Raw genomic sequence first — 23,508 nt, forward strand, 5'->3', positions numbered from 1 at the left:
ATACACACAGAGTAGAAAAAGATAAAAAACGAAGGAAATCAATTCAACTTTTTTTATGAAAAAAAACTTTATCCACGTCATCATCATCATCATCATCATCCAATGTGGTTATCGGTGAATTCTACATTTAGTGAGATTTTTTCATTTTTATTATTACTTTTTGTTCCGAAATAATCAATAAGTTCAACAAACTTGATGTAGCCAAATAGGTAATTCCTCATTAAATTCTCAAGCCTTAGACATTCAAATTCTTACCATGGAAAAAGAAAAAAAGGCAAAATGAACAATTCGAATTCTCATCGCACTTTTATAAAATTTAATTTTCGTTCAAAAAGAAAAGAAAAAAATCAACATAACCTAAATAAAAAAAAACAATCGATTTGGTAAAACAGAAACACCCGAAATGATAAATTTATTTAAAATTCAAAACGGAAATCTGAATTGTTGAAAAATAGAGAAACAAAAAATACAGATAGACGGTTTCACAATCGTCATCATCATCATCATGCATTGAATTGTGAATCAATTAATGTGTTAGCTGTGAATGTAAGCGTTTGGATCACCGGCCAACGAACGGATAATGATGTTGGTTCAAGTAGCCAATATAGTTAATTTAATTAATGATCAATGACTTATTCTCATTACTCATAGTTATCATCATCACAGCAGAATATTCCTTTATCATCCACTATAGATAATTATCGAGTCAAGTTCTGGCTTTTCGGTAATGCAATAATAATGATATGGAAACGGGTAAACATAAGTGTGTGTAACTGATCAATCGATAGTTGCGTGTATCGATCATATCATATTGAACGGAATTCCGATGAATGATCTTTTTTTTTGGTATACTTCCCACTCCCACACTTTGACAGAATAGATGACCAAACAAAAAAAAAAATAGAGAAAAAAATTATGCGATTTGCCACACACCATTTCAAATTTCTTGTATTCGAAGCCCGCGGTTTTGTTCCACGAATTCATTTCTCGAGATTTTGTGGAAGGTCACTCTCATTGTATTATTTTCATTTGCCCATATGTTGGTTGTCTTCATCACTTTCACTATTGAATTATTTTTAAGTTAAAGCTCATCCTGTTTACAGATTCTAGATTCTATAGCACACACACACATATATATATAAACAGATAGAAATGTGTAGGCGTTAGGTACCATATTCTAATTTTGATGATCTCTTAGTGTAGGAACTTTTTTTCGGGATAAATGAACTTCTCAATCTAAATAAAAAATAATTTCACGTTATGTTGGTGCCTACCAAAGCGATTACTTTCCATTGGGGGTACTGTTTTTTTGGCTGTTGTTTGAATTCGTCTTTTATTTATCTTGGAATTTTTTGTTCTTTTATTATTGTTAGCTGTTTGTCTTTTCTGGCCTTTCGAAATATGTTAGAAATAGGCTAAAGGTATGAGAGATAGTGAATAATTCATAGTGAATATATATGAATAAAAGCCCCAAAGATATGGAAACTGTCGGATGTTATTTTGTTTGATGGGGAATATAAGAATGATTTCGAAAACAAATTTCTCCTCTGACAATCCAATATCAATCAATCAATCAATAGAATCGTGATCAGTTTACACAGTAAGTAGTCTATTGTCTCGAACAAAACATATACATTTAGTTTAGCTTGAGGAATAAAAATCGATCATTGAAAATCTATAAACACATAAAGAATATAATCAGACAATGGGATCAACATATAGCACGATAAATAATTATTAATTCATTCACCCGAATTCAAATGAATTATTGGCCATTCTATCTTTAAATTGGCTGAAAGGATACAATATTCGTATGCAATTCTGGTACATCAATTCGATTTATAATAAAAACAATAAATCATAAATTCACATCATCCATTTTTATTCTTTACATCAATAATAATAACAATAATATTCTTGATGGCAATGATCCGTACTTTCATCATGAAAAATTCGAAAATCTAAATAATGGTCCACGAAGGATCAATTTTTTTTGAATAGTTAATTAATTGATTAATTGACAAGATTCTGGATAATAAAGCATTCAAAATTGGACAGACGTCTGTCAGTAACTGAAAAATTAAATTCTTAACAAGTGAATATAAAGTGTTAGGAAAAAATATTTGATTCGTAAACGAAATTAATTTGATTTAGTTCGATCCAAGAAATAGAAAAACAATCAAAAAAGGAAAATGAAATATGTCGTTCAACAACGCTGAGACTGTGATGATTGATAAGGTTGCGTTCGATGGCCACGCATATCGCGATCACGATGAAGTTCCCTAATTTGAATGATTGTCAATCATTATCATAAAATTATTATGAAATTAAAAAAATGTTATGCTAAACTAACCGAAAACAATCGAGACAATAAATGTCCATATCACAATCGATACAACGTACGACACCATCCTCATTACAGGTGGTACACCAATCTACATCATCGTTGATTACTTCATTCAGTTGTTCGTCATCGTCGGCTATTACATCGGGAATTTCATCATCATTACCATCATCAAGACTACGCTCACGGATTTCAAGGCTTCGACGCATCACAAGTTGATGTATAAGATTACCTGTTTGTTTGAATTTTTTCAGCATTGGGTTCTTTCGATTCTTGTTAATGCTTAATTCTGCCTGTTCTGTGGCCAATTTTTCCAGTCGTTGTTCCAATTCTTTATCGGCAACAATCAATGATTCGTTCTTCTTCTCATCAAGCGAAACTTCTTGCATGAATTGTTGTAATAAATCATCGGCTTCTTCCACGGCTGTTCGATGTTTTTTTATCGACAACAGCTTAACAGGGGGCTCTTGTGCTGAATAGAAATTGGGATCACGTTCATTAAGTTTAGCCAAACGTAATTCGATTTCTTTTTGCAATTCTTTGGATTTATTTTTTCGAGCCAGTTCATTTACTGTTTCATCAAGGCCACGAAGACGTTGTTCAATTTCTTCGTCCATTTATGTGGTGAAAGCAATCACACCAATGAGCTGATTAAATTCGAAAATCCAAGTTTACTTTGTTTGGATCAGAAAAAAATCAAATTAAAAAGTTTTGTAGAAAACATTAATTATCGAATAGACAATAGATAATCACAATATTCTGCTTACCTAATGTATTCTGTTGAGATTGGGCGATGTATATATTATTTTATTCTTCAAGTAAACAATTGCTGAATTATGCACGAATATATACAGACACCCACATACAGAAAACGTAATGTGTAACAAAAATCGAGAAAAGAAAAATGAGAAACAAAACAAATGCAACAATAACATTATCGTTGTATCGCTAGATGGCGTTCATATCAATCAAATGAACTCAAATCAAATCATCAACAATTATAAAAATAATAATAAAAAGAATCAAATAATTTTTTTTTTACTAGCATAACACGTGATTGGATGGACATATATGTAAACCGATTCTTGTGAAAACCTGAAAATGGATAATGATATTAGTGAAGGTTTGAAATTTTTATTATTCTCTAATGTATTTCTTATGTTTTAATTTTTTTCAGATCTATCACATGTTCCATTCGAAGAGTTGCTCAACATAAAGGAAAAATTGGGTACCAAAGTTTATCGACAAACTGTATTGAAACCACTGAAAATCATTCACTCTTCGGGTATTGATGATAAAAATGAAAATAATCAACAACCTAAGACAAAAATAACGATTAAAAAGCGAAAAAATAACCTGTCGGAACCTATCGAAGTTTCATCAAAGAGATTGGATTATCGATTCTACTCCAATAATGACAAGCAAATAAAGACATTTCGTGATCCTCGATTTGATGAACAATGTGGCCAATTTCGTTCGGATAAATTTGAACAAAACTATAATTTTCTCACTGATATGAAACGCAAAGAATTGGATGATTTACGACGACGCTTGAAAAAGGCAAAAAATGTGGAAATTAAAGAAAAAATAAGATTCCTGATGCAACGTATAACCAATCAAATACATGCGGATGAAGAACGTGAACGAACCAAACGTATACGACAAAAATTGGCTCGAACCAAACAATTTGATGTTACTGAACAAACAAATGAATCCAATAACGACCGTTCATTAAAACGGAAATTCGTTAATAAAAGTCAAATTAAACGAACAAAATTGCTGGAAAAATACAAACTACTTAAAGAATCGGGTAGACTACAAAAATACATGGAAAGAAAACGGAAAAAATTGGCCGCTAAAGATCGGAAACGAATGCCTACAATTGTTTGATATGTACAAATTGATTTAATTTAACCCTTATCCAAATGAAATAATTTGTTTACAAAATAAATTCCAAAAATAATGAGAATCATTCATGCATTGTATCATCAGATTGTTGTTGTTGCTGATCCGAATGATCATAGAATTCATTAATGGCTTCCTCTTTGGTCAATGGTTTCATGGCCAGATCATCAGCCGAAACCCAAGGCGGTGGTACATGGTGCATCTGTACGGATGGTGCACCTTCCAACATACGTAGATTTTCCTGTACAAATTTAACAATACTTTCCAGATAGGATTTTGTGTTATGATTATGTTGATGTGTTTCATTATTTCGAATGGATTTTTGATCAGAACCAGGAGGTTGTACGAGATCATCGAGTAAAGTAAAATTTGGTGCAAAATATTCAATATATTCCATTAATGGTATATCGTTGGGAACTTCTTTTTCCACCAGCAAACTTGTTTCATATGTCCAACATCTTGCTACATTACGTAAGGTGTATCCGCCACCGCCCAAAACCAATAATGGTATGCCCAAATTTTTGACATATTTAACACATTCACCATGGCCACGAAATGATAGATTAAAACAGCCAAGACGATCAGCGTGAAGTGAATCGGCGCCACATTGTAATACGATGGCAGTCGGTTGATATATTGAGACAACATCATTTATAATCGGTTTGAACACGCTAAAATAGCCGGCATCATCGATACCATCTTTTAATGGAACATTCACAGCATAATGACGTCCAGATTCATAACCGATTTCATACATATCACCGGTACCAGGAAAAAAGGCACCATATTTATGGAACGAAACAGTCATTACACGATCAGTTAGATAGAATGCTTCCTGTACACCATCCCCATGATGGATATCTATATCGATGTACAGAACACGTGGATTATATTTAAGAAGCTCGAGTATTGCTATGACAATATCGTTCACATAGCAAAATCCGGATGCTTCAAATTTCTTTGCGTGATGGAGGCCACCCGACCAATTGATGGCAATATCGGCAACTTTATCATTTAATTGACAAGCACCATGTAAACTGGCTCCAGTATATCGTGTACAGAATTCATAAAGGCCTTCGAATACGGGACAATCATCACCGACACCAAACTGTGAGATCACCTTCTGGAATTGAGGTTGATTTGATGGTGTCACATGGTATAGAAAATCAACATATTCTTCTGAATGAAATCGACACATATCATGATAGGTTGCACGATATGGCCGATAAACATTCATGTATTTATGAAGACCGTAGTTAAGAACTAAACAATTTGTCACTGCCAATCGTTGTGGTTTCATCGGATGATTGGTTCCATAATGAAAATTACCAACTTCAGGATCATAAAAATATGTTACACGTTTTTTGCTCATATTAGTAACAAGTGAATATTATAATAATTATTTAAAATGTCAATGATCGATAAAGCTTTGGTCTCTTTTGACAAATAATTTATATTTTGAGATTCAACACTTGAATAAAACAGATGGAAACAAAAGTATCTTAAATTTTAATATTCGCTTATAGATGGCGATACACGATAACTAATCAAATTTATGGTTTTTAAAGTTTTTTTATTAATCTTTATGAAATATTCGATCATTTAATTTTTAAATCAATATGAAATTGCTCTCTAAATTGAGATTCTGATAGAATAATTGATTTTTAAATAAAATTAATGAATGAAATTTGAAAAAATTAAATAAAAATCGAAAAATATAAAACATTGTATATGAATGGTAGCAATGATATGAGCAAAATTTCATTATTGCTTCAACTTTTACCATTGTAACATTGAGCCCCACTTTCACTTGCAAGTGAGCATTTGTTCGGTGTGCTTTCTACCATTATATTCTCTCACTTTCACTCGATTCTTATTTTGATCAATTTTTTTTCTATTTGTGAATTTTTGATTTCGAATTTTTTCGATTTGACTTGCTTTTTCTTTTGGGACAAAAATTACAGATTATTGAAAACGTAAGAAATGACCGGTACTCGAGTCTATGTTGGTCGTATATCTTATGATGTACGTGAACGTGACATTGAAAAATTTTTCAAAGGCTATGGTCGTATTCGTGAAATTCTTTTGAAAGATGGATTTGCATTTGTCGTAAGTTTTTTTTTATATTTTCTTCATGATCTTGATAAACAATTCATTTTATCTTGATTTTCAGGAATTCGATGACCATCGTGATGCAGAAGATGCTGTTTATGAATTGAATGGCAAAGATATGCTTGGTGAACGGTAATTATTTAATAATAATTGCACCTATATGAACTAATCTGGTTTTATCTACACATAGTGTTAATGTTGAATTTGCCCGTGGTAATGGCCGCGGCCGTGGTGGAAGATTTGGTGGTCGATCTTTTTATGGCAGCCGATATTCATCCCGTAATGGATCATCTTATAATGAAAAGTAAGTCTAGACAATTTTGAAATGTTTTTACAAGTTTGTTAGGTGTTAGTGATGAACGTTGACTATGATCAATTCGTATATACCATCTTTCGGGGCATAATTGTTACCTTGATGATAGAAAGTTATCTGATTATAGAATAAAAATGAATCAGTCCTGTTGCATTGGCTATGATCTAATTAATTTTTGTTTTTTTATTTTCATCCACAAAATAGTCGCTATGGACCACCACGAAATACAGAATATCGCGTGATTGTCGAAAATCTTAGCAGCCGTGTAAGCTGGCAGGTAAGAGTTAACTTTTTTTAATTTCCCTTTTCATTTTTATGTCATTGCCGCTTATTAATTTCCGAACCCATTCAATTTGATAAGATATCAGATTAGAGAAAAGGTTATATAATGTCATTGAAATGTCCATATCGTTGTTTTGTTTACTGATCTTTGTTTATTATTACTCCTTGTTGTTCTTTCCCACCTCGTATCTTAATCATGGTGATTGATGGTGCTCACTACACGCCCACCAAATCGATGTCTATCTTTATCACTCTCTTTATCTGGTCTGGATGTGTCTTTATTCCATTTACAAACACACACCACACCCATCTATCATATCCAAAGCAATCCAAATGCCAAATGGTTATCTGTGTTGGATGATGAGGACGCGAATAAGGAATTAAAGATGAGGCAATATTAGAAGTTGCAGCAGCAGACAGAAACCGCTGTTAATCCTAGCGTAAACAATGGATTCGATCGTATAATCAATCATTTGGGCGCTATGTTTGATGTCAAATGGTTTTGGTCATTCGTGTGATGCTTTCGACTTAATTTTAAAAACGCGTCTCTGGTTCACTAAATTGTTGGTTTGGACGCCCAAAGCAATAATGAAGAGATATAAGTCTTCCCGACGAATGTGTAAATCCAGTGGAGAGAGAAATGCCGTTTTGTGATTTTATATTTATATATATAGATGACCAATCTGACTATAGTTTAAAGAGGGCCATTAGATGGTTGGACGTCAGCAAAACAGTTATATTCGATCACATCTCATCATCCATGTATATAGAGAGAGGAATGGTGGTGACCAGTGGTGGTTTTTTTCACTTGCTTTGCAATGCGATCATTTAATCCGTATTTTTATTTGGTGGCCAATGCCCAATGACAATTCTGATGATTTACGCTATATGGTGGTCATATCTGTCATCAGTTGTGGCCATGACATAAACACACATTTGGCGAATGGTGGTTTTCGATCCTTATCTGGTCATATGGTGTTGGTGTCGCTTGGACCGATTATCATTACCGCCGCTGCTGCATTAGCCTGTGGTATATCATCCATTTTTTATTTTACCGCATGACACTTGTTAGAGTTATATATGGATAGGTGAAATATGTCCATGCATATATTTCTAAACTATTTCTCTCATGTTTTCGAATTTTTCGAATTCAAATGGACCAGATTAATTAGTCACACAAACAGATTAGGCTATTTATACAATTTGAAGATGAAAAAAGCCGTATCCAATTTCTACAATCACACCACATACAAAATACACCCGTTTCAACCGCTGCCAAGGCCGAATGATGATGATGTTGATTATGATATGGATCAATCATGTATTACCTCGGGAATATTTCTGCTTCCATTTTATATGAAAAAAACAACGTAATCCAGCTATGTATTTTTTTGTGTTTGGTGATGAAGAAAAATCTTGGATAATTTGTTGGAACGTTTTGTGATACTTTAAAAATGCGCGATTTTTGATGACCGATTGTTTGGTGGTGAGATTCCCCCACAACCAAAAAATGCCAATTCGTGTTTTCGTTTTTGGGAATATGTATGGATAACTTTCACCTAGCCTAACTGGTTCTGATCATTTTTTGCCATATTTAAAACTCATTACAACAATGGTGTAATTCAGGTATGAAATGTAATTAGCCATTCAGCAATACTTAAACATACACATAGACATCTTTCTCCTTACTATCATTAATTGATTTTTTCATCAATCATCCATATTTGTGTTTTTCTTTGTACATCATGATTTCTGTTCACAGATCGTTTTAATCTTTTTTTTCACATAATATCAATATTCATTTAGGATCTTAAAGATTTTATGCGACAAGCTGGTGAAGTAACTTATGCTGATGCCCATAAACGAGAGAAGAATATGGGGTAAGTTTTTTTCTATCATTAAAATTAAAAAAAAATACAACATTCATCATCCCCAATAGGATTGTCGATTTTGCTACCTATTCGGATATGAAAACAGCTATCGAAAAATTGGATGGACAAGATTTGCATGGACGACGTATTCGTTTGCATGAAGATAAATCACGTCGCCGTCGTTCACGTTCACGATCACATTCTCCACGACGTGGACGTTCACGTAGTCGTTCGCGATCACGATCACCACGAAGTCGATCACGATCCAAATCAGATTCTGATCGTTCAAAATCTCGATCCAAATCACCAGCAGCAAGAGGTGGCCGTTCAGGTGGCGATGATCGAGATCGTTCAAAATCAGTTGATTCTCGACGATCAGACTCCAGTAGATCACGTTCATGTTCACGATCCAAATCACCAGTTGGACGACGTTCTGATGCAAATGGCAGTGGTGGCAAAAATGGATCTGCTTCACGTTCGCGTTCACGATCAGAATCACCAGTCCGTGATGGCGGTGATCATCGTTCCCCAGGAAGTCGAGATGATTCCCGTTCACGATCACCATCGGTTGATGGTAAAGATCATTCGGACAATAGCCGTAATTCAATGGATGCTGATTAGACTAACGCCTTGGCCCATTTTGTTCAACATCTTTCAAAACAACATGCCCATTCACACACATAAATATATCAATAATATTATTCTTTTTTTTGATAACCAAACCTATTGCTAATTTCTCTTAACCTACAAATAATGAGTATTTGTAAGTAAATTCCAAATATGACCACCAATGGTCATGGGCTCGGCTTTTTCAGACCAAATGTTACGTATTAAATAAGGTAGATTCATCCATTCATCGATTATTATAACATTCAATAATTCATATCTTTAAATACTGAAAATTATTGTTTCATTTATATCATTTTTTTCTCATTGTTTGATTGGTTTTTATTTGCATTATTAGTAAACACACACACACACAACCATTATCTTCATACCCACATCATAACTGATCATCATCTTTTTCTTTTTTTTCTTTTTTGATGAATTAAATTGATAATAATAAATTCGATTTTTAAATAAATTTTAAATATATTATTTGTGACCGGAGCTAAATTTAATAATTTTACGATTGCTACATAATTTCCTTTTCATTGTGTGTGTGTGTGTGTGTGTGTGTGTGTGTGTGTGTGTGTAGCATCTTGATCAATTTACTTTGAACGAGCGATGCTTATCTGGCCGTTTTAGTCGATTAGATTTCTGTAATCAGAGCAGACAGATTTTTAACAGACACTTTTGAAAAGTGATTCTGGCATATGTATGTTTGTGTGTATGTATGTTATGTAACCAGAATTTGGAATATATAAAAAAAAAGAAAGCAGCATTCGCGAATCTCATTCTGTGTTTGTCTGTGTGCGTGTGTGTGAGATTTGGATCTTTGTACTGTGGTGTGGTGTACACCACCTACATCAATGTTCCGTTCCATCGACCAACCAACGTACGAATGAACAAACCATCGTACGCAACATCAAGTGCTGGATATATACGAACCATCATGCATCCTGCAAACCATGGATCCGGGTATGTATATACAGTTCGTCTATGTATGTGTGTGTGTGTTCGTGTGATGTTGGTGTTTAACGAATGTACTTTCCAGGCGTTCCAAATGCTTTATTCTTTGTATGTGTGAGTATAATATGGACTCTTTAAAGCTAAAGCTTTCACATAGTTCCCCATGGATAGATATGGTTTTGTGCCTACATTGCCTTAATTCTGGTGCCAACACACAAAATATAAGGGTTTTTGTTGTATATGGTGATGGTGGTGAGCAGGAATCCTTATCCTGTATATGCACCTATTACCTTACCAATTGATTTTATTTAGCTTTCATTGTCATACAACGTAGCATCATTATCATTCGACAAACTTATTAAACTTGGTGGATATAGCCAAAACATTTTAAAATGAATCATTCAAAATCAACAGTAAATCTAATTTGTAGCCTATTGCAATTAAATCTAAAGCTATTCCAAGATCTTTTCCGTTATAAACATGCATTCAATTCATTTCAAGCTGATCTAAATAGCCATCTTACAACGATCGCAAATGTTCAACAACATCAACAACAATCGGCTGAACAAAACGATAAGAAAGAATCATTTGTCAACGATAATGGTTGTCTTCATAATGAAGAATCGGAACGAAAATCTCGTGATTTATGTGAAACGAAACAAAAAATTTCAGATATGATTTGTGAAAAATTTCTACAAACATGTCAGGATCTTGGTCAACCATCCACTGGACAATTGGGTGATGATTATGAAAGTTCTATCTATTCGATTCTTGGTAAGTATAACAATAGATTAAACAATAGTGTTTTTCTAACAAATGTTCTCAATAGCTATTGTCGATGATTTCAATAATCAAAATATCGATGATGGTAATGATTTCACATTGATTGGTGACAATTCGTTTACAAATGATGATGATTCGGAAATGAAATGTCTTAGCAAACAGATTGGTTCATTCTTATCACGATTAAATCGTGATCATCAATTTCGTCGAAAGTTAATGGATCAATTGTTCAGAAAATTACTTGATCAAGATAATGTTGCTGATGATTGTAAAGAAATTGACAATTTAATTCATGATAATGATGTTGAAGATAATTCATCATTATTAAATAAAAATCTTCAGGTGGAATACTTTGAACAAGATGTCGATATTCAAGGAGAAAATCAAATCCAAAAGGAACAACAAAAACGATTGCCACAATATCAATGTAAATTCTGCTTGCAAGAATTCCATCAGGTATCGTTATTGATACAACATCAACGTAATCTACATCAATCGCGATTTTGTTGTGCTCGTTGTAATCAAACTTTTCGTAATGAATATGTATTACGTATTCATTTGCATAAGGATTCTTGTTCGAAATTGATTTTTGATCCACCAGCATCAATACGTTCGCCTCCGGCATCATCATCATCATCATCATCACCATCACCGACACAAGTGGCCGAAACAGTCATTTTGCAGACAATTCCATTGCAACAGGTTAAACAAGACGACAAACAACCAGCACGGAATCATATTTGTCGTTGGCCTGGCTGTGGTAAAACATTCACTCGTACTAGTTACTTATCGAATCATATGATGACACATTCCAATGATCGTAATTATGTCTGTACGGTAGCCGGATGTCCCAAACGTTATAAAACTCAGGCTCATCTATTGAATCATATGAGTGTACACCGTAAACAGGAACAAGAACAACAACAACATCAATCATCTTCGGGTTCATTGCATTCGCAACAACAGGGTATACTAATAAAATTGAAACCGGAGCCAGAATCACCGATAGTTAGTGATGATATTCATGGTTGTCAACATTCGGGCTGCGATTTTCAAGCGACAAATATGGTACAACTTCAACAACATATATCAACTAATCATCCAATCACAATAAACACATCAACATCAACAATCGAGACTCCATTCAAATGTCCACATTGTGGGACATCATTCCGAAAGAAATCTTCCCTATCGAATCATGTGAAATCGCACTCCGGACAATTTACATGCGCATGGAATGGATGTACGTTTCGAAGTCATTCGAATGTTGTTTTATCTCGACATATGATGTTACATAAAGATGGTTTAAACATTTCAATTTCAGATCAAGGGAATGGCCAACGACCTCAAGAAATTGATATGGACCGAATAAAAACCGAACCGGAAAATGGCGAACAAAATCGTCCGGAAACCTTTACCTGTAAATTATGTGGTAAACAATTCACTAAACGATCGTCGATCATCAATCATGTTCGATCACATTCGGGACAATATTCATGTCAATGGCCTGGGTGTTATTTTGCCTCACAATCAAAGATGCTTTTACGTCGTCATGTTATCACTGCTAATCATCATGGTAATGTCAACCAACAAGAACAGGCAGATCTAGTGAATGATAATGACAATAGCAGCAATGATGCTCATGTAACATCCGTCGAAGACAATGATTCGGGAAGGTCCGAAAAACAACCGATACGAATATTTCATTGTCGTTATCCTGATTGCTCATATCAGACACATAAACGACCACTCTATCGAGTACATATGTTGAAACATTCGGAAATTCGTAAACATCGTTGTTCTTGGCCACATTGTGGAAAATCTTTCAAAGCTAAATCCACGTTGAATCGCCATTTAGTTCGCCATCGACAAGTTTCTTATCAACAACAATATCGAAATCAATCAACTATACTTGAAGATCAGGAACAGGAAGATTATGATGATGCTGATGATTATCAACCAATTGAACCAATGGTTATCATCGATAGCCAACAACAACAACAAGATGATCAAATTAATGAATCGACACCAACGGAAACAGAAAATAACGTTACATTATTTCGATGTGAACATTGTCCATCAACATTCCGTACAAAATCATCGCTATCAAATCATCAGATTTCACATCGTAAACCACAATTTAGATGTGAACAACCAGGATGTTTTTATGAAACATTTCGATCAACCATACTTGAACGTCATGTACGAGATGTGCATGGCATCATTCAAGAACCGCAACAACAAATTCCAAAATGTTCAACTACCATTTATCAGTGTAATCGTCTTGATTGCCGTCAACGACAATTTACCACATTGGAAGCATTGCAACGTCATTTACAAACTGTTCATCAACAACAGATGGAACAATCAACTGCGCGGACATACACTTGTTTTTGGCCCGATTGTCGAATGATTTTCTCGAATCGAATTACATTTCAACAACATCTCGAATCACATCAAAACCGCACTCGTCGACGTTACGGATGTATTGGATGGAAAGATTGTTCACGAACGTTTCAAACTAAACGAGGCCTACTTGCACATTATATAGAACATCGACAACAACAACAACGGAATGGTGAACAGGAAACATCCAAACCACAACGTTGGTTACGATGCATATGGAAAGGATGTTCATACACAACAACAATTGCCGAACAATTGAAAAAGCATTTAAATCGACATAAGAAATTTCAGCAACGAACAATTTCGACTACAAGTAATTCTAGCCAAGATCGGCCAAAATCATCATCATCAACAATAACAACGACGACAACAACACAGAAATTCATCGCAATGCCATTTGTGGCCAGTATTACCTCTACGTCACTGCCACCAGTTTCAACAGCCACATAACGATGAATTTTTTTCCCTACAATTATATATCTATTATACTTTGAAAATTCATAATTATTTCATCCATTAAAGTAACCTAACATACATAAAAAGTGAGAGAATGGAGGCCAAAAGATGAACTATAGCAAATCAATCATGATTTTGGTTTGATTAATATCAAAAAATGTCAAATATATAAATTGATGTATGTGTAATATATGTCATCATGTTATTTGTGACAAAGAATGGAATTATAATGGAAGAAAGTAACGAAGATTAAGATACATAGGCCTAAATAATTTCTTCAATTTATCCACAAATAATCGAGCTATAATGAAATATATCGATAAAATTTGTTGTTCATTAAAATGGATAAATTCATTTCTTTTTGTAGAGAATATCATAATGTCCAGGCCGATATAGAAGATGAATACGAGGATCAGATTCTTGCTGTGATTGATTATCATTATCATCATTGGAATCATTATTCTTATATATGGGAATGAAATCATGTTCATTCACTTTACCTCCAGCACCACGATCCATGTATACGACACGTACATTAACATTCAACACTGAACAAATGGCAATTATATGAATATGATCCGATTCCTTATACATTGGTTCAACTTCTCGTTTACAGAATTCGGCCATCTGTCCAGATCCTTCAATGAAATTAGCAAAAAATTCCGATTTTTTTTGCAGATAGTATGATGTCAGTAGACGCAAATAGACGACAATATTATCAGATACGGACGGTTTATCTAATTCGGCCAATAATTCCTCAGAGGTTTTAACCTTACCATCCTGGATGAGTGTGACGATTTCATAAAACTAACAAGAAAAAGTTTTATTAAAATCAATATCAATAAAAATTATTTGTTTTGATACTTCAACTTACGTAATCATAGAATTCATCAACAGTAAAATCTGGAAAACCAAGACTGGTGATATCTTTACGGGTTTCATGACAAACCTGTATGAAACGTTTCAATTCATTTGGATCACCGAACAATGATTCAAAATAGGCAAATATAAATGCACGATAAAAACAATTGCCATCTGGTCGAGTTTTACGCAGGGCAACATATTTTTCTTCTAGATCCTTCATTTATTGAATCCATAAGATAATTTATTCAATTTATAGCATGGAAAACTTACAGCGACTTTTTGCTGATAAACTTGATCATCATTCGAATACTCATTATGCAATTTGTTTATGTCATAAGATTCAGATACCAAGGGAAATAGTTCGGCAATTTCATGATCGATTTTTGCTTGACTTTCACGTATTAATTCTAACAAAAACAGATATTTTAGATCAAGAATTTTTATTTTCAATTCTATTCGTATAAATTTACCATCAACATTGTAATTGTCATCACTGGCAACCAAATCAGCCATGATCTATAATTCGATTCGAATTTAATGAAAAAGAAACAGATGAATTATTTCAGGTGAGATTTTGATGAAAATTTTTTCTCTGTTTAGTATACAAAAGCAATTCACATGCAATGGAATGGGGGGGGACAACAGTCAAAAAAAAAACCCGTCGTCGGCCGTCGTTGTTTCGGGACAATTCATTTCATCATTCGAATTCTATTCATAAATGGGGTATACGAATAAAGTGATTCGAATTTCTTTTCAACTTTTTTTCCTCTTTTTCTAATGTTCAATCCTTATAAGTAAATTTAATGAGTTTTATTAAATTTTTTGAGTGTATACAGAAAAAAAATCAGCAGAAAAAAGCTTTGAAATTTTAATTTTTTCCTTGCCAAGCAACCAACAGCTTTAGCATTCATATATGAAGCTGACATGATCGATAATTGTCGTCAGTCTATGCCATTAGAGCCTTATTTATCGTTGAATTCGAAATTATACGCGCATTCGTATTTTAATCGACTATTTTTAGTTCAATGGATTGTTCAATAAATTTTCCGAATTTTTTTTACGAATCAAAAACAACACAAAAAATGTCAATATACAGTGATAACTTGGTTATAACAATGACAATTTTTAGTAATTTTTAATTTTTTTTCCGTCCTATATGAATATCTTTTACGTTCACATGTGCACGTTTGTTTTTGAACCAATTTTTTGATGTTGATATTCTCGAAATTCTCATTGATTATCAGTATTGCAAAATGGCCAAAACACGAACACCAAAATTGTTATCGATGAAAGATTCACGTGTGAAAAATCAACTCGAAATGAAACCACGGCCTTTGAAAAAAAAGGAACGTGAAAAAGTAAAAAAGGCAGCAAAACGTGCCGAACGTCAGAACCAACCAGCCATCGTATCAACAACAATGTTTTTTCATTACAATTTACAATTAGGACCACCATTTCGTATAATATGCGATACAAATTTTGTAAATTTTTCCATAAAAAATAAGCTTGATATAATGCAATCAATGATGAATTGTTTATTGGCTAAATGCATACCAATGGTCACCGATTGTATCGTTGCGGAATTACAGAAATTAGGACAAAAATATCGTCTTGCATTGAAAATTGTTAAAGAACAATTTGAACGGCTACCATGTTCACATAAAGGAACATATGCCGATGATTGTATTGTTAATCGTGTCACGCAACATAAATGCTATATTGTTGGCACTTGTGATAAGGCATTGAAACGGCGTATTCGTAAAATTCCTGGTATACCGATCATGTTTCTTGTTGGCCATCAATATACAATCGAACGAATGCCCGACGCTTATGGTATACGTACCTGAGATGTTTATGGTAATCGTTGACATCTTAGTAATGTGATTATATCTCTATATATTTTAAACTTTCACTTATAATTTTATTTTATATAACAATCTAATTAAAATAATGAAATCAAGTATTTGTTTCCGATGTTTGTCTTTGTTCTTGATATGGCATTGTTTTGACAATTGTCGATGATTGATCTTCTTGTGGTTCAGCTTTACAATTTTCATCAATAACGAATTGACCACCAGTATCGTCAGCTAAATCCGTCTCTTGTGATTGCTCCAATTGTAGCTGATTTTGATTTTTAGATTTCTTTTTATAATTTTTTGATACGTATTTTCGTCGTACAGTACAGCATTTATAGCCCAAACGATGAAGATAATTTTGAATCGAACGTGGACTTATCTGAAATAAATCGGCCAATTCATAAGCTTTAAGACGTGGATTCGTATCGATAGCTGATTTGATTGCTTGTAAAAGACATTCTGGTGGTCCTGGACGTCCCGGTCTCGGATCAGTAGATGTTTTTCCTCTGGTTTTGAATTCGACAATAATTTTATTTACAGTCGACAAAGGTATATCTAAGTCGGCCGATATTTCTCGTTGTGATTGGCCACCTTCGGATTGACCCACGATTCGGCCACGTTGAAAATCGGACATCTCTTTCGATTTGAAACGTTTAGGCATTTCAGGAAGAAAAAATCGAATAAGAATATCGTATTCAAACAATCAAAAGTAGCTGGTAAAATTCAATAATGGATTGATTGCCGCGAAATTTCTACTTCCAAATTTTATCAACACAAAAATTTTCAATCAAAATATGAGTGAAGTATATAGAGTGTTTGTCTACTTATTTCTTGTTTTGCTCATACATGGAAGGACATCGCCACCTATTGAGAAACATTCTTGTTATTTTATTCTTGCATGATGATTATATTCATACTGTTGCTGCTATGGCCAATATGCGGTTATTTCAATGGAGTAGCGGCGATTACCCAAATTATGTTACCCTTATTTCACATTTATATGATTATTTTTTTGTTTGAATCGTTCAATATTATCAATGTAGAAGGTTCGTCATTTATTGATAAGAGAAGCATCGAATTTTATTAATTTGATATGCATCCGTAATCGACTGTGATAAAGAGGTAATAGTGTGTTTCATTGAATGCTTCTTGGCAGAAGCAACAATCGACATTAAACAACGACGCGTGTAATCATCGTTTTAATATTATTCATCATCTTTGATCATCGAATTTTTGACAACGTCAGATTTTGACAATTTTTCAATATTGTCGTTTTGCATAAACACATCATCAGGCAACATAAAAATTTCCACTAATCCGGAGTGACTATCGTTGAATTTAATCAAAACATCCCAAACATATCCACGGCAAACATAATATCTGTACGTATACCTTGTATTCGAATTCGTAATTTTTAATCAATGTATTAAATTTTTCATTTCAAATTATCTAATGGATAATGGTAATTAATGGACAACACATAAAACAGTTTGTGATTCACAATTTATTTGAAGTATTAACATCAATCAATCAATCAATAAATTGATCCAACAATTTTTTTTTCATTTTTAATCACCAACATTTAATCAAACAAAAGAAAAATTATCCAGAACGCCCCTCATTTACAAAAGTAACATTTTTTTAATTTGCTAAAATTTATTTATTGTCAAAAAAATCATACACCCTTTTCGATATCAAATTTTTGTCATTTTTTCCCTTTTTAGTAATCATATAATTTGATTCTCTGATTGCAATATCATTTTCCAACAACAAGTCGTTGCCGAAAAAGTTTGGTTTCATTTTTTTTTTATTTCCTGTTGAAAATTGCCATTAGATTTGGTCTATTTGATTTACTTCCACGTGGTAAGCATCTGAATACAATTTTTTTTTCATTGCTGTTTGATATGAATGTTTATGTAGCATGCTCATTCAAAAATATTAGTTTGAATTATAATTTTGATAACAATCCGATCTTTCTTTATGCATATCTTTTTTTTAATAGCGGTTGATTAATCATGAAATTGACTATGATAATAAAATTGAAAAAAAAGATTCTAGATGAAAGTTTTTTTTAATAACCACAATTGTGATTAATGACGTGAATATATTTTACATATGAGTTGTTATGAAGAAATGAAATTTTCAAATTTCGAAATCTGCTCGTTTTTTTCTCGATCAGATTTTTTTTCCACACTTTGAATACTAATCAATCGATAGAACAGATAGGGTTTTTTTTATCAATACCAACCAGCCAAAATTTAGTTTTTTTTTCTTTGATATTTGATGAATGGCGAAGACAAAGTTTGCTTTGTCATTACAGCAAACAATTTTTTCCCAAGACAGACAGACAGACAATTTTAGATAGAAGCAAGTGTAATGGTAAATTAAAGGTGAATTGATCGTGATCTTTTCATATAGTTTCTGCCTTAATTCTTTGCCTGACTTTTAAAAAAACATTCTAATTCGAATACCAAATTTTTTTATATTTTTCTCTTTTTGTTTTTAGTGTTGATTTCGATCTCGATTCGACCCGATTGTCTTTGATTTGATTGATCGATTCGTGCTCATTCACGATTGTCATTTTCGATATCAGTACATCGTGTATTCGCGTCACAAAGGGTTATACTCATTGTCACTAGTTTTTTCACTATTTGTTTGTGTTTGTCTGGAGACCAAATCAACATCAGCATCATCATCGTCATCACTACCATTATCATCTGTGAAAAAAAGGAGAAATAGGAATAGAAGTAAAAATGTTCTCGTGGATCAATTCAAATTCGAATCGAAAAAAAAATTCCGAACTCTATGAATCAGTTGTTGAAGGCCTTAAACGAATATACAAGACCAAAATTTTACCATTGGAAGAACAATATTTATTTCATGAATTTCATTCACCACCATTTGAAGATGCCGATTTTGATGCCAAACCAATGGTACTATTGGTGGGTCAATATTCAACTGGTAAAACCACATTTATCCGATATCTATTGGAACGTGATTTCCCCGGTATCCGTATCGGACCCGAACCAACTACTGATCGTTTCATTGCCGTAATGTATGGTGAACAAGAAGGAATCATTCCTGGGAATGCATTGGTTGTTGATCCTAAAAAACAATTCCGTCCATTAGCCAAATTTGGCAATGCTTTCCTCAATCGTCTTCAATGTTCCAACGTCACTTCACCGATACTGCAACAGATTACTATTGTTGATACGCCAGGTATTCTTTCCGGAGAAAAACAACGTGTTGATCGTGGTTATGAATTTACCGGTGTACTTGAATGGTTTGCCGAACGTGTAGATCGAATTATCCTATTGTTCGATGCACATAAATTGGATATTTCCGATGAGTTTCGACGCAGTATTGAAGCCCTACGCGGACACGATGACAAAATTCGAATCGTTTTGAATAAAGCTGATATGATTGATCAACAACAATTGATGCGTGTCTATGGAGCTTTGATGTGGTCTTTGGGAAAAGTTTTGAACACTCCCGAAGTTGCACGTGTCTATATTGGGTCATTCTGGGATCAACCTCTTCAATTCTCACAGAATCGAAAATTGTTCGAAGCAGAAGAACAGGATCTATTCAGTGATATTACATCGTTGCCAAGGAATGCAGCGTTACGTAAATTAAATGATTTAATTAAACGAGCTCGTTTGGCTAAGGCAAGCAAGTAATAGAAACAATTTCATATGACTAATTTTTCGTTGATTTTATTTCAGGTCCATGCTTACATTATCAGTGCTCTGAAAAAAGAAATGCCCAGTATGTTTGGAAAAGAAAGTAAGAAGAAAGAATTGATCAAGAATTTGGGCAACATTTACCTTGATATTGAACGTGAATATGGTGTGCCATCAGGTGATTTTCCTGATCTACAGGAAATGCAGGAAAAATTGTTGCATCATGATTTTATCAAATTTCCGCCTTTGAAAAAACCATTATTGGATTCAGTCGATAAAATGTTGGCTGAAGATATTGCGAAATTGATGTCTCTTATACCACAGGTATTTTCATTTATTTAAACAATTTAATCGACTAATTTTTTTTGATAAAAAATAGGAACAATTGGACCATAAGGAAGAAACTCAAGTAAAAGGTGGTGCCTTTGATAGTGTTGTTGAATCCCCATTCGGATATAAACGTGGTGAAGGCGTTGATGCTGGTTCAATGGAACCGAGTCATGTTTGGATTGTCGATAAAGATAAACCGAAATATGATGAAATCTTCCAATCATTGAGTCCGATCGATAATAAGATAACTGGCGCAGCAGCCAAAACTGAACTGATCAAATCGAATCTACCAAATACAATATTGAGCCGAATATGGAAACTATCCGATTTGGACAAAGATGGAATGTTGGATTCAGAAGAATTTGCCTTGGCCATGCATTTGATGCAAATCAAATTGAATGGTCATGATTTACCACAAGAACTGCCTAGACATTTGATTCCACCAAATCGTCGTAAATGATTTTTTTCTGCAAAATCAAATCAACAGTTTAATCAAAGTTTTTCCACACGAATTAGCCCACATCCAAGTTTATTATAACGTCAATTTACCCCCAATCTGCAATAACATCTTAATATGGTATTCACACAAACAATAATCATTAATAACAATTATTGTCCATGTTGGTCGACTCATTTAGTCGTAGCATAAATTTGTTTCAATTTTTTTTCGGTGCAAAATTTTATGTCATATTTAATGTCAATATTGAAGGAATTTTTACATAGGAGAAAAAAATTTAAATGTTTTCTTGCTTATGGTATATATTTATTTTATGATCAATATAATAATTTTATTTAAAAAAAAATATATTTGAAAATCATTCTTTTTTTCCCTTTATTGGTTAAATGGGTAATTTTCGATTAAATTTCAAATGATCATCTACTTCATTCTCAAAACTAGAAATGTTATGTTATTTATAGAAAAAGTGTCAAATAAAAACGATTTCATCAGGAACAATTCAAAAGTGGATTGTGAAAATTCTTTTTATTTGAATATATTATAGCTTTCATACACGAATACACACATACAATGACTTATTCAGTTTTGGAAAAAATTCTTTTTTTTTGAAAACGAAGCACATCCGATGGGAAAAGTGTTCGTGATATGCAATAGTTTGAGAGTTTTTTATATATCGGCAACATTGTCGAAATGATTACTATCACAATGTTAAATATGTGTTGTTGGTCACAAATGTATCTTCTATTGTGATTCCAAATGAATCTGATTTTATTTTTGACACAAAAACAATACACACCAAAAGTGTTCCTATAGGATTCAGTTTTCGTTTCGATTCTATTCACATTTGCATTCGCGTCATTTCGTTTATTTTTGTTTTTGTTAATTCTGTTTTTTCTAGAGAATATATTCATATAGTTAGAATCGAGAGTCTATTTGTTTGGAATACAGAATTCAAATTTTCGTTTTCAATTGAATGATCAAATACAATAAACATAACGACAACAACTTTATCATCACTCGGTTAATGGTTTCAAAAATTTATTTCAGGTTAGCACTTTTTTTTCATCATTTATATGTATCGAACACGATTCTCAGTCATCAACCAAATATAGATGGAATATGTGAATGATACTGGAACTGGAAATTTATGTAAAAGGCAGACAATACAAGATAGATCATCATCAATAACATAATAAACCCGTACCTAATGGCCATGATGATGATTTCTCAATTGGAATAAAAATTCTATTTTTAAAAATTATTCTTTATGTGAGTTGGTTGGTTGGTTGGTTGACTGTCTGTATATAGGGAAAGAGAGATGCCGTTAGCTTGAAGGATGAATGAATAATTATGCATTTTTGAAAACGATGACAAAACTAAAAAATATCAATGAAAAGAATATTATTTACAGAATGTAAATGTTTTTTATATTTCTCTTCTTCTTCTTCTTCTTCACAAACACAATCTTTTGAAAACTTACACAGTCATTGAAAAAAAAATTGAATAAAGAATTTATTCGAATACCACGGGAATCAGATTGGACGATGACAATGTTGATATGATATGATGGGATGTTTTGTTCAAATTTATAGACATACGAATCCATTGGATCCATTCGTTCATAAATTCTATAGGTTTGTTTGTCGTCCATGTATCGTCGCCGGGTTTCTCTTTTTCATTATGATCTAAAATCTCGAATATTCAAAAGAATCACTATATCATGATCATTATTTGACAAATGAAAATGAATTCATCACAAATTTCAAAACATTCGAATAAAATTGTAGTCAAATTTTCAATAAATTAGATATATAGCAAATTATTTAGGAAAAAAGTTGCAAAATCAATCTGTCAACTATTTTCATTAACCAAATTTGTGTATGTATTTAGATACCAATTATACTTGGATTAAATTTTCACTTCAGATAATAATAGGACTATATATGCTACTACAGATCATATGCTGAGTCATAATGAAAAGTAATAAAGGTGTTATAAGTTTTCGAATAAAACTTGCACTCGTCCAAAATTATAAAATGAATCTGAATTTAATAAAAATTTTTTTTTTCTTCATGCACTTGAATGTTAACTTGTCAAGTCCATTTTAAACGTTATCATCGAATGAATGTATTGCCAAAACTACATATTCAAAACCAAAATAATGAAAATCATCGTTTTCCTCATCGATACAACATACACAAACATAAGAATAATCGGATAATTAACTAGCCTAAACATTCTATGGCCAACTGGTGAATCTATATCAATGTGCCA

General features: G+C 32.9%; 9 protein-coding genes and 1 long non-coding RNA gene across 15 annotated transcripts; 5 read left to right on the plus strand and 5 right to left on the minus strand.

The window, feature by feature from the left end:
- Positions 1–1,865: 1,865 nt before the first annotated feature.
- LOC124492970 (uncharacterized) lies at positions 1,866–3,267 on the minus strand. Its single transcript, XM_047056000.2, has 3 exons — positions 3,112–3,267; positions 2,354–3,018; positions 1,866–2,282 (listed from the first exon to the last, which is right to left on the minus strand). Exons 2-3 carry the CDS (start codon positions 2,959–2,961, stop codon positions 2,207–2,209), a joined length of 684 nt encoding a protein of 227 aa, XP_046911956.1. The 5' UTR covers positions 2,962–3,018; positions 3,112–3,267; the 3' UTR covers positions 1,866–2,206.
- A 47-nt stretch (positions 3,268–3,314) lies between these two features.
- LOC124492969 (ribosomal RNA processing protein 36 homolog) lies at positions 3,315–4,313 on the plus strand. The gene is made up of 2 exons (XM_047055999.2): positions 3,315–3,467; positions 3,522–4,313. Exons 1-2 carry the CDS (start codon positions 3,446–3,448, stop codon positions 4,232–4,234), a joined length of 735 nt encoding a protein of 244 aa, XP_046911955.2. The 5' UTR covers positions 3,315–3,445; the 3' UTR covers positions 4,235–4,313.
- HDAC3 (histone deacetylase 3) lies at positions 4,227–5,779 on the minus strand. The gene has a single exon (XM_047055994.2). It carries the CDS (start codon positions 5,619–5,621, stop codon positions 4,314–4,316), a length of 1,308 nt encoding a protein of 435 aa, XP_046911950.2. The 5' UTR covers positions 5,622–5,779; the 3' UTR covers positions 4,227–4,313.
- Positions 5,780–6,053: 274 nt separating this feature from the next.
- B52 (serine and arginine rich splicing factor B52) lies at positions 6,054–9,911 on the plus strand. The gene is made up of 6 exons (XM_047055997.2): positions 6,054–6,358; positions 6,423–6,493; positions 6,552–6,665; positions 6,879–6,951; positions 8,763–8,836; positions 8,896–9,911. The coding sequence occupies exons 1-6, from the start codon at positions 6,233–6,235 to the stop codon at positions 9,446–9,448; spliced, it is 1,011 nt and encodes a 336-aa protein (XP_046911953.2). The 5' UTR covers positions 6,054–6,232; the 3' UTR covers positions 9,449–9,911.
- Positions 9,912–10,000: 89 nt separating this feature from the next.
- Positions 10,001–14,902, plus strand: LOC124492958 (uncharacterized). Of its 3 annotated transcripts, XM_047055989.2 has the most exons (4): positions 10,145–10,408; positions 10,485–10,507; positions 10,557–11,173; positions 11,229–14,902. In XM_047055989.2, exons 3-4 carry the CDS (start codon positions 10,792–10,794, stop codon positions 14,036–14,038), a joined length of 3,192 nt encoding a protein of 1,063 aa, XP_046911945.2. In that variant the 5' UTR covers positions 10,145–10,408; positions 10,485–10,507; positions 10,557–10,791; the 3' UTR covers positions 14,039–14,902. The 3 variants fall into 3 exon arrangements, with proteins under 3 accessions (XP_075591434.1, XP_046911945.2, XP_046911946.2); XM_075735319.1 differs by lacking the exon at positions 10,485–10,507 and having other exon boundaries at positions 10,001–10,408; positions 10,852–11,173; XM_047055990.2 differs by lacking the exon at positions 10,485–10,507 and having other exon boundaries at positions 10,901–11,173; positions 11,229–14,053.
- Positions 14,153–15,602, minus strand: LOC124492967 (ubiquitin thioesterase OTUB1). The gene is made up of 4 exons (XM_047055998.2): positions 15,379–15,602; positions 15,179–15,315; positions 14,919–15,122; positions 14,153–14,851 (listed from the first exon to the last, which is right to left on the minus strand). Exons 1-4 carry the CDS (start codon positions 15,419–15,421, stop codon positions 14,396–14,398), a joined length of 840 nt encoding a protein of 279 aa, XP_046911954.1. The 5' UTR covers positions 15,422–15,602; the 3' UTR covers positions 14,153–14,395.
- Positions 15,603–15,822: 220 nt separating this feature from the next.
- On the plus strand, positions 15,823–16,882 carry LOC124492971 (FCF1 rRNA-processing protein Bka). Its single transcript, XM_047056001.2, has one exon. It carries the CDS (start codon positions 16,162–16,164, stop codon positions 16,753–16,755), a length of 594 nt encoding a protein of 197 aa, XP_046911957.1. The 5' UTR covers positions 15,823–16,161; the 3' UTR covers positions 16,756–16,882.
- On the minus strand, positions 16,808–17,620 carry LOC124492973 (uncharacterized). Its single transcript, XM_047056003.2, has one exon. It carries the CDS (start codon positions 17,423–17,425, stop codon positions 16,865–16,867), a length of 561 nt encoding a protein of 186 aa, XP_046911959.1. The 5' UTR covers positions 17,426–17,620; the 3' UTR covers positions 16,808–16,864.
- A 242-nt stretch (positions 17,621–17,862) lies between these two features.
- Past1 (putative achaete scute target 1) lies at positions 17,863–21,671 on the plus strand. Of its 4 annotated transcripts, XM_075735323.1 has the most exons (6): positions 17,863–18,146; positions 18,254–18,394; positions 18,489–18,627; positions 19,271–20,432; positions 20,490–20,771; positions 20,827–21,671. In XM_075735323.1, the coding sequence occupies exons 4-6, from the start codon at positions 19,518–19,520 to the stop codon at positions 21,235–21,237; spliced, it is 1,608 nt and encodes a 535-aa protein (XP_075591438.1). In that variant the 5' UTR covers positions 17,863–18,146; positions 18,254–18,394; positions 18,489–18,627; positions 19,271–19,517; the 3' UTR covers positions 21,238–21,671. The 4 variants fall into 4 exon arrangements, with proteins under 4 accessions (XP_075591438.1, XP_075591440.1, XP_046911951.1 ...); XM_075735325.1 differs by lacking the exons at positions 18,254–18,394; positions 18,489–18,627 and having other exon boundaries at positions 17,887–18,146; XM_047055995.2 differs by lacking the exons at positions 17,863–18,146; positions 18,254–18,394; positions 18,489–18,627 and adding an exon at positions 18,660–19,154.
- Positions 21,672–22,251: 580 nt separating this feature from the next.
- Positions 22,252–23,074, minus strand: LOC124492977 (uncharacterized). The gene is made up of 3 exons (XR_006959089.2): positions 22,715–23,074; positions 22,439–22,610; positions 22,252–22,371 (listed from the first exon to the last, which is right to left on the minus strand). It is a non-coding gene; the product is annotated as an uncharacterized LOC124492977 (long non-coding RNA).
- Positions 23,075–23,508: the final 434 nt, after the last annotated feature.

This window comes from Dermatophagoides farinae, chromosome 1, assembly GCF_024713945.1.
Source record: "Dermatophagoides farinae isolate YC_2012a chromosome 1, ASM2471394v1, whole genome shotgun sequence".
Taxonomy (NCBI): Eukaryota; Metazoa; Arthropoda; class Arachnida; order Sarcoptiformes; family Pyroglyphidae; genus Dermatophagoides; species Dermatophagoides farinae.